Source organism: Nycticebus coucang, chromosome 1 (assembly GCF_027406575.1).
Source record: "Nycticebus coucang isolate mNycCou1 chromosome 1, mNycCou1.pri, whole genome shotgun sequence".
Lineage (NCBI taxonomy): Eukaryota > Metazoa > Chordata > Mammalia > Primates > Lorisidae > Nycticebus > Nycticebus coucang.
Genome location: NC_069780.1, coordinates 82,371,184 through 82,389,625, shown reverse-complemented (window position 1 = coordinate 82,389,625; position 18,442 = coordinate 82,371,184). Strand labels below are relative to the sequence as shown.

The 18,442-nt window shown below is 37.5% G+C and overlaps 1 protein-coding gene across 1 annotated transcript in view; it reads right to left on the bottom strand.

The window, feature by feature from the left end:
• GUCY1A1 (guanylate cyclase 1 soluble subunit alpha 1) overlaps positions 1 to 18,442 on the bottom strand; it is a 76,553-nt gene that overhangs the window by 31,737 nt on the left and 26,374 nt on the right. The window contains exon 3 of the mRNA XM_053583416.1: positions 2,588 to 2,954. Within this exon, the coding sequence (XP_053439391.1) occupies positions 2,588 to 2,842 (255 nt within the window). The 5' untranslated portion in view covers positions 2,843 to 2,954. The remainder of the gene's footprint in view (positions 1 to 2,587; positions 2,955 to 18,442) is intronic.

Sequence of the window (18,442 nt, the reverse complement as noted above, 5' to 3'; positions counted from 1 at the left end):
AATTATCTAAAACAAAAATTATTATGGTATTTTGAGTCTCTTCCTTTGGATTATTGATAGCACTGAAACTAAATAACAGTCTAAACTTTAAACCTATCAAAATAATCAGTAAATAACAAAAAGCATGTAATTAGCACAGATAAGTAGATGTCTGAACATTTAAGGAAGTCATCTTGATTGATCCCTACAATGTTCCAATGTAGCAACAATTGGACTGTCATAAAGCAATGGCCTCAGATAGAGAAGAGCTCTACTCACTCCCACTTCCACCTCCTACATCCATGCCCTCTCTAGTGTATGATACTATAGTTAAACCTTGGTGATTATTATTATGAACAATTGAACAAACAACATATTATTCTATATTTGTAATATATATATAACATATTATATATATAATTTATATTTGCTATTTCACCCTGGCCTTTCAATACCCTCTCCCACCAAGAAAGGAAGGGCAGCTGATAGCTCTTCAAGACTAGGGGGAAGGCACACAACTCTGAAACTTCTCGGGCAAAGTGGGACAGGAATGAAACACACACACCCACAGAGAAAGTTTGAGAGGCTCTCAGAATCTCTAGCTAGGCCCACTGGGAAGGGCCATTCCCTGTCAAGGCCGGTCCATAAAGAGGTGGCTGCATATTCACATGTGCAGATACTGGCACAAAGCTGCAAGGAACAGGTAGAATCAGGGAAATATGACATGACCAAAGGAACAAAATAAATCTTCACTATTGGATCCTAAAGACACGAACAGCTATGAATTGCCTGACAAATAATTCAAAGAAACTCAGTGATCTGCAAGAGAACACAGACAACTAAATGAAATTCGGAAAATGACACATATACCAAATGAGAATGTCGGCAAAGAGATAGTGACCACAAACAAACAAACAAACAAAAGGAATCAAACAGAAACTCTGGAATGGAAGAATTAACTAAACTGAAAAATTAAAACAGACAATTTCAATAGCAGACTTGATTGAGCAAAAGAATCCGCAAACTCAAAAAACAGGTCATTTAAATTATGTGGTCACAGAAACAAAAATCAGGAACAATGAAAAACAGTGGAGAAAGCCTGTGGCACTTTTGGGGATGCCACCAAGCACACCATATAGTCTAAAAAGGGAGTCCAATATTCACAATTTATCAAACAAAATAATGAAGCCAACATGGTAATGACAAAATTCCGGGAAAGCACGGAAGCCATCCAGCTGCTTCATCGTCACCATCTGTCCCTGTCTGTGTACCGCACCCTACCCTTGGAAATGCGAGTACCAATCATTTCCCAGACGTGGTGCAAACCAGCTCCCAAAGAAGGGCTGCATCTCTCAGCTTTGCCAAAGCTGACTGTCTAGTGATGAGTGAGGTGAGAATAATCAAATACTGAATTTCAAAGTTCATTAACCAAATTACTATTGTGATAATGTTATATCTAAAATAAGCTCCCTCAACTTTCTGCTGATTGTAATTTATCCATCCTTTCAGCTTCAGTCCAACTCTTCTTTCACAGTCACTCCAGTCTGTTTTGTTTAACAGCAGTCATTAATTACTCTACCCATGGAAAGCTGTGAGACTTTAAGTCACTTAAATTCCTAAGCACTTTCAGAGAGTGAAATAAGATTACCTCTGAAATTGCATTCCGTTCTGAATGCAATTCAGTGGTCTTTCAGTGCTTTGGGTAAAGTAGAGGGTAGGGGATGAGTCAAGGAGAAATTACCAAGGTATTACCATAACGAGCACCTGATTAAATCCAAATTCAATGTCACAGGTTAAGTGAATTTATATAAAACTGTGAACACTGATGGAAGCTCCATGAGGACTTCCAACTGCTCTTTAATCCAACAGAGGGGGAAAGAGCTCTCTCCGTACCCCTCTACTCATAGACAATTTAACCCATGTAGAGAGAAATACACCCTGTTCCCAGATTTCTAACAGAAGATGCTCCAGATATCAAATGGCACTATGCTATGCAGGTTCCAGGGCTATATGAAGAAGTATCAAATAACAACACCTTTAGATGTAGGCAATCTCAGGCTCATGACGGTGACTCAAGGGCGCAGGCAAAGACTGGCTCAGGGCCAGCAGCCAGGGAAGATATTCACATTTCTGAAAATTGGCAGGGAAAATATGATGCTTCTTGGTATTAGAAGAGGAAAATCCAACAGAAAATAAGTTATTCTTTGAAGAATTTTATTTTAAAATAGTAGTTAACAACTTCTGATCACTTTTGATATGGCAACAGCTATGGATAGCTTCACTTACTATTCATTAAAAATCTAGGGGTAAGTTCTATTATGATTTCCCTTTTACACGTAAGGAAGCTGAGGTTAAGAGGGATTAAGTCAGTGACCCCAAATCATAAAGTTTTTCAGAGTGCAGGATGCTTTTGAAAAGAATTCAAGATCTTAAAATTTTACGATTAAACTCAATGTGAGAACATGACTGCAATTAAAAAATAAATGTTTTTCTACAGTTATTATAGCCTTGAACGTGAGACAGCAAGTGTTTAAATTTTCCTCAGAAAAACCTTTTTTTTACACATACAATTTCAAAATGTGAAAATCACTAAAGGGCAAGCACTCACCTCTGGGAAAATCAGTTTGCAAATACTCTCCGCCAAAGTGTGAAGATAGACTCGGCTCCGACTGGTCTTTCTTTGAGGAAGACTTTCTTGCACATTCTTCTCAGGACTGTCTTGACAGATGGGCAGAGTTGCTTGGCAGCTCTCTGAGCTTCCTGCTGCCTCCTTGGCTGACTCTTTGGGAACCTGACCGGGTGCCAGTAAGGAGAAAGGACACTCCCCTGTGATCTTGAGATCCTTGAGCTTCGTGCAGAACATGGTGTTGCTGGGTGTCACGCTGCTGTGATCTTTTCCCAATGAGCTGTTATTCTGATGTGGGACCAACAAGTAGAAGCCACCATCAATTCAAGGACACTGGTAACAGGGATGTCTATGGGCATCAAAAAGTCAGAACAGAAAGAGGAATGACTTTATACACTTATGAAAACAGAAAAAGATATGGGCAAAAAAGCAAAGACCATCTAGTCATATGGTATTTTCAAGTAAAAAAAAAAAAAAAAAAAAGATGGAAATACTAATTGGAATATGAGCAGAACATTTGGTAAAGATCTTTACTTAACAGGTGTGGGCTTCAGTTTATTAGTAAAATACTTGCTTTTAGTATTTGAACGCTTATCAAATAAAATGCATTTTTTTCAAAATGTCCTTAGCATGAACTACTGATTTACACTTTATATAACCCATTTGGTCCAGAGTGGAACACCATGTTTTTTGACAGAAGTCAAATTCCAATCTATGTTTTATTAATGTGAGTGCTATTATATTCTCATTATCCATCTTTTCTGAAAAATCAGAATTATACAAACCAATGTTTCAAAAAATCTCCAAAGGAAAATAATATATAATGAATATATATATATATATAAAATGATGCCCACATATGTGTTTTCATATTTGAAGCACTGACTTTTAGATAAAAAAAGTTTAATGAAAATGATTATTACAAAAGGAAGTATTTATTGCTAAAAATAGAAAAGTAATTTAAAAATATTATCATCAAAATAAGTATTATTAGCAGGGCATGGTGGCTCACACCTATAATCCTAGCACTCTGGAAAGGCAAAACAGGTGGACTGCTTTGGCTGAGAAGTTCAAGACCAGCCTCAGTAAGAGCAAGACCCCATTCTACTAAAAACAAGAAAAGCAGCCAGGCATCATAGCTTGTGCCTGTAGTCCCAGCTGCTTGGGAGGCTAAAACAGGAGGATCGATTGAGCCCAAGAGTTGCAGGTTGCTGTGAGCTATGATACTACAGCACTCTACCCACGGTGACAGAGTGAGACTCTGAGTCTCAAAAAAAATAATAATAAATAATAAATAAATAAATTTTGTTTTCCAAAGAACTCTTTATTGCTAAGAATATTCCATGAGAATTTCAGGGGTCTCTAACTCTGAATGCCTCTCTCCCCACTGAAATCTTATTCCAGCATATTGCCCCAGTGCTTTTGTTTTTGATGATGTTTTGAACATTTAGGTTTGAATTCAGCTTATCAACAACATTAATGATCTTGATTAACTCAGTCCACCAACTGCTCCCTACCTTCGTGAAATCAAAAAAACATACGAAAGAAGTAAAAAGGGATCCACATTTACCAATCCCCTTCTGTGTTTCTGACATGGTGCTGGGAACTCTATAACTAATGCTCACAGCAACCATATGCCGTGGTCATTATTACCCCTACTGGGCCTGCAGAGCTGGAGTTTAAATGTAGGTCCATATAACTCCAGACTCCAGACTCTCATCCGAAGCTCATATTAGTAAGTTAGGCCAGTTTCTATGTAATCAGGCTTAGTTTATAAACTAAAATTAGTCTATTTTGAAAATATGGTTTAGGAGTTTACATTAAAATCCAATCAGGAACATAACTCTGTTCGTTGGTTGGTGGAATATGAATCATCCAAGCAACAGCCTTGTATTTTTACCTTCAGAACTGGAGTTCAATTATGTCTTTTCTTTTCTATGCTTTGCAATGCCCGTAGTTTGTTCCCAGTAGGTATAAGCAACAGCCTGTAAATTGCCACAGGTAAGTCATCTAAGTTTAGAACAATGGATGATTTTTTGAACTCAGACAAATTTGGAAGCCAAATTCAACATCTGTCACCCCTGGAGGTGTCACGAGACATTAGGTACAGAACAAGGTTTTGGATGGTGACGGGCCAGACTAAGTTGCCAGTACTCCTGTTACCAAAAATTATAGCTCACATTTGTGATCAGATGTAACTACGAGAGCACAAAGGCGGATGCTACGTATTCATGAGCAGAAAACACATTCTGCTGAGAGAGAGAACGGGAACTGTCCGTCTCAACAACCGATTGAAGTGGCCCAATGATACTGCGCCAATACAGGAAATGATGACTTGGCTTCTGAAAGACCTAAAAATCGAAGGATTTCACCCAGATTCCTTATAGGACTTGATTTAATAAGTATCTGTTTCTCAGTCTTTACATCTCAGCATAACTTTAATTATGGCTCACGGATCTTGTTCTGACTTATGGTTTAAATCAGTGATGAATGAACCTTTCTGTAGAGGCTTGCAGCTCTGCCGGGATCCGTGAGCCATAATTAAAGTTATGTGGTTTCTGTTGCAACTGCTCAACTCTCCCACCGCAGCATGAGGGCAGCCATCCATAATGTATGAGCACATGGGCGAGGATGTGTGCCAAGGCCACCTGATTTGCACAGGCTCTGAAAGAAGCCCGAGTAGTTTGCTGACCCCTGGTTGAAAAGGCGGTGCAAACGTACCGAAGCGTTGTAATTCAAATGGATTTTTGACTCTAGGGGCAGAGTAGTGCCTCACCTTCTCTATCCTTTCCTCTTGCAAAAATAACAGCCTACATAGGCCTAGTTTTGTATGATTTGAAAATAATCATAGAGGATTTGGTAGATAATATTAACTATTTATAAATTTAGTAATATTGATACCATCATTTTATATTAATCTTCAAGAAGTAGAGTTGTATTAACTGAATGCCATTATTTAAGCTGTATCAAAATATAACACTAGCAGAAGAAAGCACGAGAAATAATGGAAGACAATAAGAAATAGAAAATTATAGGTTGGATGTGATGAAGGCGTAGAACTGCTTCCTAAAATAAGTTATTCTGGCACATTTTAGAATTTTAGTATTGGATTTAGAAGTTTGACATAATATAGCTTATGATAAATCTTTCCATTAAATTTAATCTCTGTCATTCACACTGGATTTCAAAGACAACATTTTAATTGTCATCTTCCTACTGAATCTGGCTGCAGGGAGATACAAATTATCAGTTAACCTTCCTTGGGATTCTTTCTTTTCCTGTACTGCACTATAATTTCCAGAAAATGTGTCAAACTCTGCTTTTTATTAACGTTAAAACAGCAACAGGAAACAAGTTGTGCTTACTTCAAGATCAGTAGAGTGTTTAGTCTCATTAAATCACATATGTATAAACAAGCTAATTAGCATTCTTCATCTGTTCAACTGATGAAATTATGAAACAGATGCCCACAGTGCTGATACCTTGGAAACCTATGTTTGTCTTGCTTTTGCCTGCCAGGAATACAGAATGTGTGCGTTAGCTAAACTGGTGATGATTTTTATGGGTAACATTAGCAGTAACTTCAGGAATGGTTTAGTCAGTTGACGAATTCTGTACATAGCTGGTTGCAGAAATGGTAGGAGTATGGTAAGGGAAAAACAAATAAATTAAAATAATAAATTTGATGATAGGCTCTTGGCAAGCAGTGGGATAATATGTTTTCAGAAACGTGAAGAGGTACTTGCCATCCCCAAAGCTGATGATTAGCCAGCCTCCAACTATGTCCAATCCTTGCCCACTTTTACTAGTGAGAGATTAACTTTGCTGGGTGAGAATAATTACCCAGCTATTGGCCTGGTATTAATAACTGGGACATATTATTGTTCGGGGTAGGTATCTCTCCACCATTTAAACTCTAGAATTTAATTAAGCATGAACACCTTGTTTACTACATGTAACAAGATCATCTAGACCTCAGGAAAACACCCTTTTATGACTGTTTGATACAAAAGCCCCTTTTACAGCACGTCTTAAAGAGTAGATTCTGAAGTTAGGAAAGAAAGAAGGGGCAAGCCTCAGAATTGTCTCCATAATCAAAACAAATAGTCACATTTGATGTCTAATAACAGACGTAGGACCATGACAGGCCAATATCTGTGATGAAAGAAATTACAAATGTTTTAAGATCAAATTCAAAAGGCTGCATTTTTAAGAGTAGCCCAAAGAAAGAAAGACCTTAAAACAGTGGTAGAAAAAAACCTCGAATAACCAAGACATTACTCAGAAATAAAAACAAAGCAGGAGGAATCACGCTACCAGACCTCAGACTATACTATAAATCAATAGTGATCAAAACAGCATGGTACTGGCACAAAAACAGAGAAGTAGGTGTCTGGAACAGAATAGAGAACCAAGAGATGAATCCAGCTACTTACTGTTATTTGATCTTTGACAAGCCAATTCAAAACATTCAGTGGGGAAAAGATTCCCTATTTAACAAATGGTGCTGGGTGAACTGGCTGGCAACCTGTAGAAGACTGAAACTGGACCCACACCTTTCACCATTAACTAAGATAGACTCTCACTGGATTAAAGATTTAAACTTAAGACATGAAACCATAAAAGTACTAGAAGAGAGTTCAGGGAAAACCCTTGAAGAAATCGGTCTGGGCGAATATTTTATGAGGAGGACCCACAGGGCAATCGAAGTAGCTTAAAAAATACACAACTGGGACCTGATCAAACTAAAAAGCTTCTGCACAGCCAAGAACACAGTAAGTATAGCAAGCAAACAGCCCTCGGAATGGGAGAAGATATTTTCAGGTTATGTCTCTGACAAAGGTTTAATAACCAGAATCCACAGAGAACTCAAAGGTGTAAACAAGAAAAGAACAAGTGATCCCATCACAGGCTGGGCAAGGGAACTAAAGAGAAACTTCTCTAAAGAAGACAGGTGCATGGCCTACAGACATATGACAAAAAGGCTCATCATCTTTAAGTATCAGAGAAATGCAAATCAAAACTATTTTGAGATATCATCTAACTCCAGTAAGATTAGCCCAGATCACAAAACTCCAAGACCAGAGATGTTGGTGTGGATGTGGAGAAAAGGGAACACTTCTACACTGCTGGTGAGAATGCAAATTAATACGTTCCATTTGGAAAGATGTATGGAGAACACTTAGAGATCTAAAAATAGATCTGCCATTCAATCCTATAATTCCTCTACTAGGTATATACCCAGAAGACCAAAAATCACATTATAACAAAGATATTTGTACCAGAATGTTTATTACTGGAATTCTCCATTCATTTGCATTTTCTTTTTCATAATCTCTACTCCCGTAGATTCTTCAATATCACCACATTGCCTTCTACTTCTCCATGCATTTACTTGGTCATTTTTCATTCTATTCAGCAAATATTTAGAGATGTCTTGCTATCTCCCAGGCATTCTTAAGACACAGAGGTAGAGCTCCTGCTCTCATGGAGCTTACAATCTAGAAGGAAAACTGTTTCTGACATAATGGTTTCAAGTGTGGCACGTGGTACAAAAAGGGGAGGTACATGGTGCCGGAGGAATGCAAATTAAAGGACCATGAGAAGCATCTGAAGTGAGTCAGGTTAAGAGAGTTCCAGAAAGAGCAACATGTTTGGAACCCAAGAGGACCTAGTCATGTTCTAGGAACTGAAATAATTCCAGTGGATTGAGGGGACAGAGTCAGGGAGAAAAAGTGATGATGACGAGACATAAAATAAGCAGATGATGAGTTTGCAGAGTTCTATATATCATGTTAAACAAGGTAATATCCTGTTCCAAGGTCAATCAACTACATGGCTGACAAGCAAGAGAATGAATAAATCAGACAACATTCTAAAAAAGATTATTTAAGGTGTAGAATGAAAACGGATGAGTTGGTACAGATGGCAGATCTGGGATGGGCAAAAATGGTGACCCTGGGAAGAAGAAAAGTGGAGCAATTGCCGAAGTATTTCATAGAGAGAATCCACAGGCCTTGCCAGCTGATTGGACACAGGGGCTCCGGGGGAGGGAGGACGCATTCCTCTGACTTTATTTTTCAATACCACAGTGAGAGAAAAACTCTAAGATGACCAGAGAATAATCAAAATAGCTCATAATACATTTCCCATGACTTTGCTTATTTAATGTAACTAAGCCCAGAGTTTGGCTTCTCAGGGTTATCTAACACCTGGTGGGAGTTGGGGACTCCAACTCTCCTGTTAAAATCTCCTTTTGGAAGGCAATTTCTCCTTCTTGTTCAAAACCCCAGACAGAGAAAAGATGAGTCCTGTTTCCAGTACTGAGCAGAACATTTCACTTTCCCTACACACTGAATCTACATGTGAGTGTTTTATACACAAATACAGGGTGTTTACCTTAAATTTTTCTACTTAAGGAGCCCACACAGGTCGTTCTCACAAAACAAAAAGATCAACTCTAAAGGCAAGGGCAGCCTTATTGATGCCCACTGTGGCACCCTATCACTGCGCCAATAAAAACAGCCAGGGCACACTTTGAAGGTACATGCGTGCAAGAGGCGAGCTTCCCAAACGTCTCTCTTGGCCTTTTCTTGAAGCCTGATACAATAGGAGTGCGGGCTCACCTGCTAGGATCACATGTTTAATAGTTGCTAAGTGATCTTTCTGCCCTGGCTCAACTCCCATCCTTTGCCCTACGAATGTTACAAAGTATAACACTTGCTTGCTAAGCAGCTACCCATCTCCCAGCTGCAAAACATCTCTCTGCTGGCTAGGAACTTGTCTGGCTTCCCAAGGACTGGTGGCTGTTTCCATAAACTTGATAATCAGTCTCCTACACAGCCTCGTGGCATCTGCCTTGATAAAGCTGTGAGCACTATCTCACTGGACGCAGATTACATTTACCAAACAACATTAAATTATGTATTACAAATAAGGTGAGTGTCATCCACAGTCACCTTTATAAATTTCAGATTCATGAAGGTACATACAATTAAGTTACATAATTTGCTCTTATGAGGTTAAAGTCTGACTTGGAGTCCTGTCCTTCACCCAGAAAATGTACCACAGACCTGTGAAATGTACCCCTTGGGTGAGAACTTACTCTAACTCTTCCGCTCACCCTCCCATTTGAATTTAATTGAGTTTTTCTCTCAGGTGAGCATGTAGTGGTTAATCTACTAGTTCCAATTTAGTACTGAGTACCTAGGACGCTTGTTTTTCTATTATTGTAAATTTTGCTTAGGAGAATGTTCTCCAGATCCATTAGGGTTATTATAAAAGGTATGAAATATCCATCTGTTTTATGGCTGAATAGTACTCCATGGTATATATATATAGCACAATTTATTAATCTACTCATGTCTTGAAGGGCACTTAGGTTGTATGATTCTTGTGATTGTGTAATCTGGGTGACTGTGAATTGTTCTGCTATAAACATTTGAGTGAAAATATCTTTATGGTAAAATGACATTTTTAACACAATCTTTGAAAATTAAATTTTGGAGGCAATTCTGTGACATCTTTGAAGTAACAGCAAAATTCAGTGGACTCTACTGAACAGTGTAGAAATTTGAATACATGCCATTGTATCTGTTCAAATTAAAAATCATTACCAATCCCCTTCCCTCTGTAGAGGGTGGGATTACACCAGCGGTGCATCTTACAAGGGTATATGTGAAACTTGGTAAACGGTCTGTAAAGCTAGTGAATGATGCCCCATGATCGTATCAATGTACACAGCTATGATTTAATAAAAAAAAAAAAAGAAAAAATAAATAAATAACATCATCATAAATAAAAAAATAAAAATCATTACCATTTAGGGTATGCCATGCAGACCAGGAAAAAATCAGATAAACTCCATAATCTTTTTCTGAATTATATAAAACACATTCTTGCAACTTTTTCTATGATTCTTATCATTGCTAAAATACTTTAATATTGCTAAAATAGTTTCTTTCAGAGGTTTAATCAATTAAAAATAGACTTAACTGAATGTATATTAATTATTATACAATGACTTAAGTGGTGGGGAATGTAATTCCCCTTTACTGTACTGCAAACAAGCTCAGACAGACCTATCAAAAGGCAAATGATATCAGGCGGTCATGATAGGACCCTTCCACCCTGTGTCCCTCTTCATAGTACATTATGACTGCAGCTCAGTCTTGGAAGCTTGCACTGCACAATTTTACTTCATATTTCCTTGTCTTCATAACTCAGCAGGCTCAGGACTTTCTTATAGTCTTTCCCTATACTTCTACTTTTTTTCCCCTTAGGTCAAGGCCTATAATTATTGTATTGTATTCATTAGAATTCAACCTGCCTTTTAACTAAGCCATATATATTTTAGGATTATTATTGGTTTTATTAGTGCTTATACATGTGGAGTGGTTTCATACAACACATTTCTTTCTCATAGGTCCTTTTAATTTTAGTGCACAGTTTTGAAGCATATATTGTTATATGTGTTATATCAGAAATATCTCTGCTGTCATCAGGACCTGATTTAAATTTGCAAGTAGGGTAAAAAGTTAACTACCTGGAAGACAAACTCCAGGTTATCTCTAATAAGCCACAGATTTGATTATAAATTTGGTAATACAACTGAATGAAATTTTTTCAATAAAACAAATCCTTGATTTATTAAACAATTGGACTGATTGATAGATTTAAGTTACATCATAAAACCATTTATTACATGACATCATAATTCCTACATTTTCTCTTCTTTTATTTATTTATTTATTTTTGGATGCTAAAACATCTACTGTGCTCCAGAGAGATATTATACTCTTTATACAATAGACCATTTTCTCCTTTTTTAAATCAGGAAAGGCAGAAGGCCTGGAGGTACACTGTCTACATTGTTGATGTCAACATATACAAAAATGCACACCCATACACACATGCTTCCATACACACAATTATTGTCCCCCTTCTGTAATGGTGAGTTTTTCAGTGTCTGAGAAATATCGGCAGGCATGTGTATGTGTGTGTGGGTGTGCATCTGTGTGCTTAATGCAGATGATTAGCATGAGAGAGACTTCATGATTCAGAGACAAAGGTTCACAGAAATCTAGGTGCCACACCCAGTTGTGTCCAGAAGCAGCAAAGTTAGTACACCAGGCAGGGGCTTAGGCTATAGGGCATGTGGTTTCTGCAGGCTTCTTGCCCCTACCATTAGTAACGTGAGTCAAGTTCTTAACCAAACTTCATTTCAATTTTCTTTACCTGGAAAATAAGAACATTAATGGCAACTATCTCACAAATGTGCTATGAAATCAAGCAAAGCAATACACATAAAACACTTAAAAAAGCACTGGCACCCAGTATTTGATGAATGTAAGTTAACTATTGCAATTACACTTAATAACAGGGTGACATTAGACAAGCTTTTTAACTCCATGAGCTCCTATTTTCTCATCCACAAAATGGTGAAGTCATAATGAAACAGAGTTGAATTAAGAATAATGCAGGGTGGCCATAAAGTTCATGTGCACTTTAAAATCGCACACTATTTAAAGTTGCACATGAACTCTATAGCCATCCTGGAAATGTAAAATGTTTGACCTTGTCTGGCTCCCATAAGCCCATAGTTAAAAAAAAAAAAAAAAAGGGGCGGCGCCTGTGGCTCAGTCAGTAAGGCGCCAGCCCCATATACCAAGGGTGACGGGTTCAAACCCGGCCCCGGCCAAACTGCAACCAAAAAACAGCCGGGCGTTGTGGCTGGCGCCTGTAGTCCCAGCTACGTGGGAGGATGAGGCAAGAGAATCGCTTAAGCCCAGGAGTTGGAGGTTGCTGTGAGCTGTGTGAGACCACGGCACTCTACCGAGGGCCATAAAGTGAGACCCTGTCTCTACAAAAAATAAAAAAAATAAAAAAAAAAAGGAAAAGAAAAAAAGAAAGAAAAAAGAGAAAAATAACCCAGTCTCGCTTTCTAGTCTTAAGTCATTTACTTTACAAGAGATGCGATACTTATTTTACTAGATATCTAGGCAAGTCCTTAATAACTGAGAGAAAATTATGAGTGTAAGATTGATGATGACTTTAGAGCAGCTAGCTCTTCTAATAAGAGTTTTGAGTACACACAACCAAATGCAAATGCTGACTGCCTTACCACAAGAGAAACATGCTTGCAGAAGTTACTAAATCAATGAATGTCAAACTTACTCTAGCTTCTCAGAAAGATCCAGTAATGTTTTACACCTGTGAAAGAAGATTTTTATCTTCACTTATCAAACCTGTTTGAGGGAACTCTGAGAATGTCACATTCTCAGCATCCTACAAGTATAGAAAACAGTCTTCCCTTGGAGAACATTAATGAATACCAAAAAAGTTCATATCTAAGTCAATAGGTAGGGTTACAAAATAACAGAGTTGATAGCACATTGCAAAGCAGCAATATTCTATTTTGTTTTTTTATCTTCTTGAATTATATTAAATACATAATACAGTGCATGTCAAATTCCCTTAATAAAATATTAGAATATAAAAACTAAGAAGCTATGCTGAATTTTAAATCACTTTTGCTACTCATTAGAGCAAAACTATTACATAAATCAAACCAGGCTTAGGTCATCACAGTACATACTCTTTTCCATAAATCTACATTATTCCCAATGTGAAAAATTTTAAAACAAACAATATCATATCAAATAAGCTGAAATAAAAATCTGTGGCATCTAATTTTCTTTTCCTAGAATGCTAGACTGAGAAATTATTAGTGTTTGTTATACAAAGAATGTTGTCTCCAATCACTGCTTTATGTAACTGTTCCTCTCAATATAGATGTCTTTTACCTTTTTACTCTCTCAATGTTTGCTTATTTTGTTTAAATATTTGGGTAGAGGGGAGGCAGAGGGGCGACACTATTTGGCATTTTTAAGGTTATTTTCAGAATCTAGGTAAGTCACCCAGAGTCCGGTTAAAATAGGAATACAGGGAATCCTGACAAAAGAGCAGTGGCTTCTGGGATTGACAATCACATCTATGAGCACTTGAATTAATGTTTTGGACAATGGAACATGTCAAGGCCATCTTATTCTTGACAGAATGGAAGGGGTGACTTTATGAGCTCATAATTCACCCACTGGTAGAGGAAAGTCAAACTGTTTGGACTCTAACTTGTCATAAGTTTGGAAAAAAGATTCAGGAATAAGAGATGCTAGTGACTCCCACAGTTCTCCTAATCCAGCCTTTGGAACCTTTCCCAAGCTCCTTGAGAGAAAGGACCATAAACTAAGGCAGCCAGAAAAGCTTAAGACTTCTGCGCACTGCTGGAGATAGAACCTTATCCAACTTCATTAAGAACAAATTAATCAAGAAGTATAGGCCTGACCACAGAGGGAACAGCAAAGAAAGAAGCACAGGAGAACAAGAACAAATGTATTAACAGTGGAGAGCAGGGCACTGGAGGGGATGCCAACACTTTAGTAGGCTGGGGGGCTCAGACAAAGCCAAACCACCACTGCGGAGAACACCAGATGCTCAGGAGCCTTTAAAGCAGGAGTTGGCAAACTACTGTGTGGGCGGAAATCTATCCTGTTGCCTGTTTTTTCTAGCCCATGATCTAAGAACAGTCTTTACATCATTAATGGTAACTAAATATGAAAAGAAAAATGTTTCATGATACATGAACATTAAATGGAATTTAATTTTTGTCTCCATAAATAGTTTTGTTGGAAAATAGCCACATTCATTCTTTGACGTATCGTCCATGGCTGCTGCACAGAGTAACCACAACAAGACCCCATGGCCAGCAGAGCCTTAAATATCTGCCATCTTGTCCTTAGTAGAATCAGTTGACTGATCTCTGCTTCAAAAAGATGTTCTGGACATCAGATACATTATCTCATTTAATCTTCACAACATTTTTAACACATCTTCATATGTATGTGCATGTGTATTTGTGTATTTTAGCATTTTTTCCCACAAGAAGAATCTGAAACGCAGATTATGTAACTTGCTCTTTGTCACAGCTGGTGAGTGGTAGAAACAGGAAATGCACCTAGTCCTCTCTAATTATAGAACTCACACTCTAGAGAGGCCTAGAGAAACAAGGGTCTCCTTACATATTTTTGTGATTGCTGCTCAAGTTCCCTATCAATAAATAGAATCTGGGAAGACAGAGACTAACCTAATCTGCTAAATTAGAGCAGAACATGGAAAGTCAGATTGTTGGACATATCAATTAAAAAAATGAAGCTGAGATATTCCCCAAACATAGGTATGAGGGGTTCTTTTAGGCTGTCAGTAATGTTAAGGGGACTCCCTTTCCCAAACTTCCCTTTGTTCCACAACTTGTTCTACCACTCAGATAAGAATTGGAAGGCAACTGGAAAGACTCCAGGTGTCCCTGCTACATTTACAGGATTGTTATGGTCAGCGAAGAAGACATTCTGGCAAAGTATGTTTACCAGAGAATTTTTTTTTAATAACTGGTGGTGGCGGGGTTGGGGTGGAAGACTAATAAAAGGGAAGGAAAGGGCTGGATTAGAAATCTGAACATCCAGGAGAAGATGTTTCTCTGGAGGTGGGCTGGGGTCATGGCTACTGAATAATTAGTAATCAATTAGATGTTCTGGCCTTTTCAAGTTTTCAGATCAACAGCAAAGACCTTCTTAATTCTTGAGACAGAAAATGACCTTTTGTCGCCAGTACTGGGACACAGACCCTTGATGCTTATGCTGGAACCAAGCTAGCAAAAGACATGCAACAAATTCCAACGCAATTCAGTCCATTCTAAATGTTTACATAATGAGTAGTCAGAGGATATCATTAACAGAAATGAATTCTGGCTTCTGGACAGGTACTTGGCAGGTGTATATCTGGATACTCACAAAGCGTGAGTTGAGGGAGGCTGAGTCCTTTCCCATTAAATCCGGAACCGCAACCATAGTCTTGTACTGCCTTCTGCTTTCTAACTGATTCGAAATCGGTTAATTTAAAAGAAATATTCCTAGTCAGTCATAGTAAACCCCAAACAAGTTTAGTAAAACTTCATTTCAGTATATTACATAACAGTAAACATAAAGACCCAGTATTTGCTTAAATACTTTGTGTGCTTTAGCTCTGGAAGATACATTAGAGCTTGGCCCAAACCCCAAAGCTCGTGTTCAGGTGAGACATGAACTCAGGGAGTTTGACCATGATCCCGGAGCTCATCCTAGTAGATGCTGATCACCTCCTCAACTGAATACAGAGAAGCACCCCTTCCTTCAAGGACCACGTTGAGAAACAGTTCACACTTAGTTCTTTTAATTAAAGTTACATACTCAGCCATCTTTTGAGTGTTACATAAATGCTTCATCTTAGTCCTTCTAGAAGGTAACATTTAAACTACACATAAAAAACAAAAACAAACAAAAAATAATAAACTACACATCACACTAATAGTAGTACACACCGTAAAACTGCTTTGGCTATCTACAGTGTCCAAATTATTTCCCCAGACTCTTTTCCATAATTTTCTCTCATCTTTTGCACTTTCTCAAGATGTTGTCTTTAGTCCCTTTTCAGTTCTCTAAACACATTTTCTAAATAACCTTCCTCATCTTACTTTTGTTGCTTAATGAAAAAGTTGGTATTTTCCAGCTTAATCAAACCAACCAATGCAGATCACAGTTTATCCAACTTTAGACCTCCAGTAGGTTATTTTCTGTTGAAATTAAAAGATATAACTATTGGCTCTAAGTCTTCTGAAAGGGTATAGATAGGTAGCCTGAATAGTTATTATCAAATTTATTACACTTTCACTTTATTTCTCCTGGATCCTTTGTATGTGAAGACATAAACACATGTGTGTAAATAATATACATCATGACAAGAAAAAATGGTTTCAAAGATTTTTCTATGTAGTCTTCTTTTCTATTTTATTATCATCTTTTTTTGGAAGAGCTAAATCTCACAAGATACAGACATTTATGAATTTCTAAGGTCTGAGCTTACCAACGAAATCAACAATGGAATATGATTTCCTATCTTTCTTTTTCATCTCACTGTGAAGTCAGCTAAGTGAAAAACCACTCACACTTCCTATAGTTCACTGCCTTTCCAGAAGCAGTTGGCACAGTATCATGCATTGTTGGGCATTCAATTATAAATGTCTTAACGCAACAATTAAGTAAAAGAGATGAGGTATATATTAACCAGTGTGATGTAAGCGTTTCTAATTCTATTTAAAATCAGCACATTGTACTCCATAAATGCATTAATATATACATGATCTATGTGTTTATGATGAAAGAAAGAACAAAAGAAATGGAAAAAGAAAGAAAGAAAGAAAAAAGAAAAAATCTACTGTCACTAAAACATGTTAATATTAGGCTATTAACTATAAGCAGTATAGAAGACAAAACAAAGGGGAAAAAACTCCATAAAATACAAGTAAAATGAAGGTAAATCAGATCCTCTATAATGTCTTGCTTCGGGGAAACAAATTTTAAAATGAATTGTTCATAAATGTACTTAACAATTCAATCAAAAATTTTCAGAGCTTAAAAAAAGGATAAAACTATTTCTTCCTTTAATTTTCTTCAAAGCTTGGTATAAGTGGGATATATAAATCCACCCCCCACCCCCACCCCCCACACACATACATATACAGTAAACCTCTGTAGGTTGACCACCTAATGGACCGTAACAAACTGGTCAACATACAGAGGTGGTCAACAGAAGGAGCTAGGCCTACTGTACTGGTATGTATGTGTGACGCACGTCCAGTCTATGAAAATTAGGTCAACCAAGGAAGTGATTTGAATTTCTAAGGTCTGAGCCTTAGAAATGTAGAGAGGTGGCCAACTATGGAAGTCCTACCATACATGCAAACACACATAAATCTATTCCATATGTACGTATATTTATACACATATACACACACTACATTTGCTTAAATTGCTATAAGAAAGAGTGGAGAAGAGGTAGAGACAGAGAGATAACCACATGAATAAGATTTATCATTTTTAAGCAGTGGTAGCAAAAGAATGTCAGGGAAGCTTTCTTTGAAGGTACGGATTTGAGTATATTTTTCGAAATTACTAGAGGTCAAAACCTAAAACACTATAAAGCGGCAGCCCAAGAGGAAGAATAGCATAAGTGAATGCAAGGAATGCAGGAAATTGTGGGGGAAAGGCAGGAAAGGATGGCTACTAAGATATTATAAAATTAAAGTTGGCATGATGTGGCAACTCAGTAGATCTGAGGAACAGGATGACTCAAGTTTTGTTGGAACAATATGGTGCTGGGGATAGAAAGAAGTAACAGAAGTGAGCAGGAGGCTGAGAGAAAGGATGTTATTGGGCTTTGTATTCATGCATCTTGCACAGTTAGCAGGGCATCTACTCAGAGGCTCCTTTGTAAAGTGGAGTGTTTACTTCAGGAGTGTTACAGATGAGAGATGAATTTGTGGTCCTCCACCTAGGACAAGCCATCACAGTCAGGAGTTGAATTCAAAATGTTCAAGATCAAAGGGCTACATGTAGGGAAAGAGACAGCTAAATTCAGAACTGTGAAGAATTCGCACGTTTAAGAATTGGAGAAGGATATTATGACTAAGACAGAGGAGCAGAAATTAGAAAAGTATGAGAATGAATAAAAAAAGACGATAAGTGTTTAAAAAGAAGTGAATGTTGCAAGTCTGAAGAAGGTAAGGAGGGCTGAGAAAACATCATTTGATTTATAAGATTGTTAAGGTATTTGTGACTTTTAAGAGAGAAATTCCAGGAAGAACAGCTCAATGAAAGTGGAGAGAAATAAACAATTTGGCTGTGAAAATACTCTATACTATAATAGACTATGTTAAGACCAGTGGACAAGTTTGAAAAAAGAGTGTTG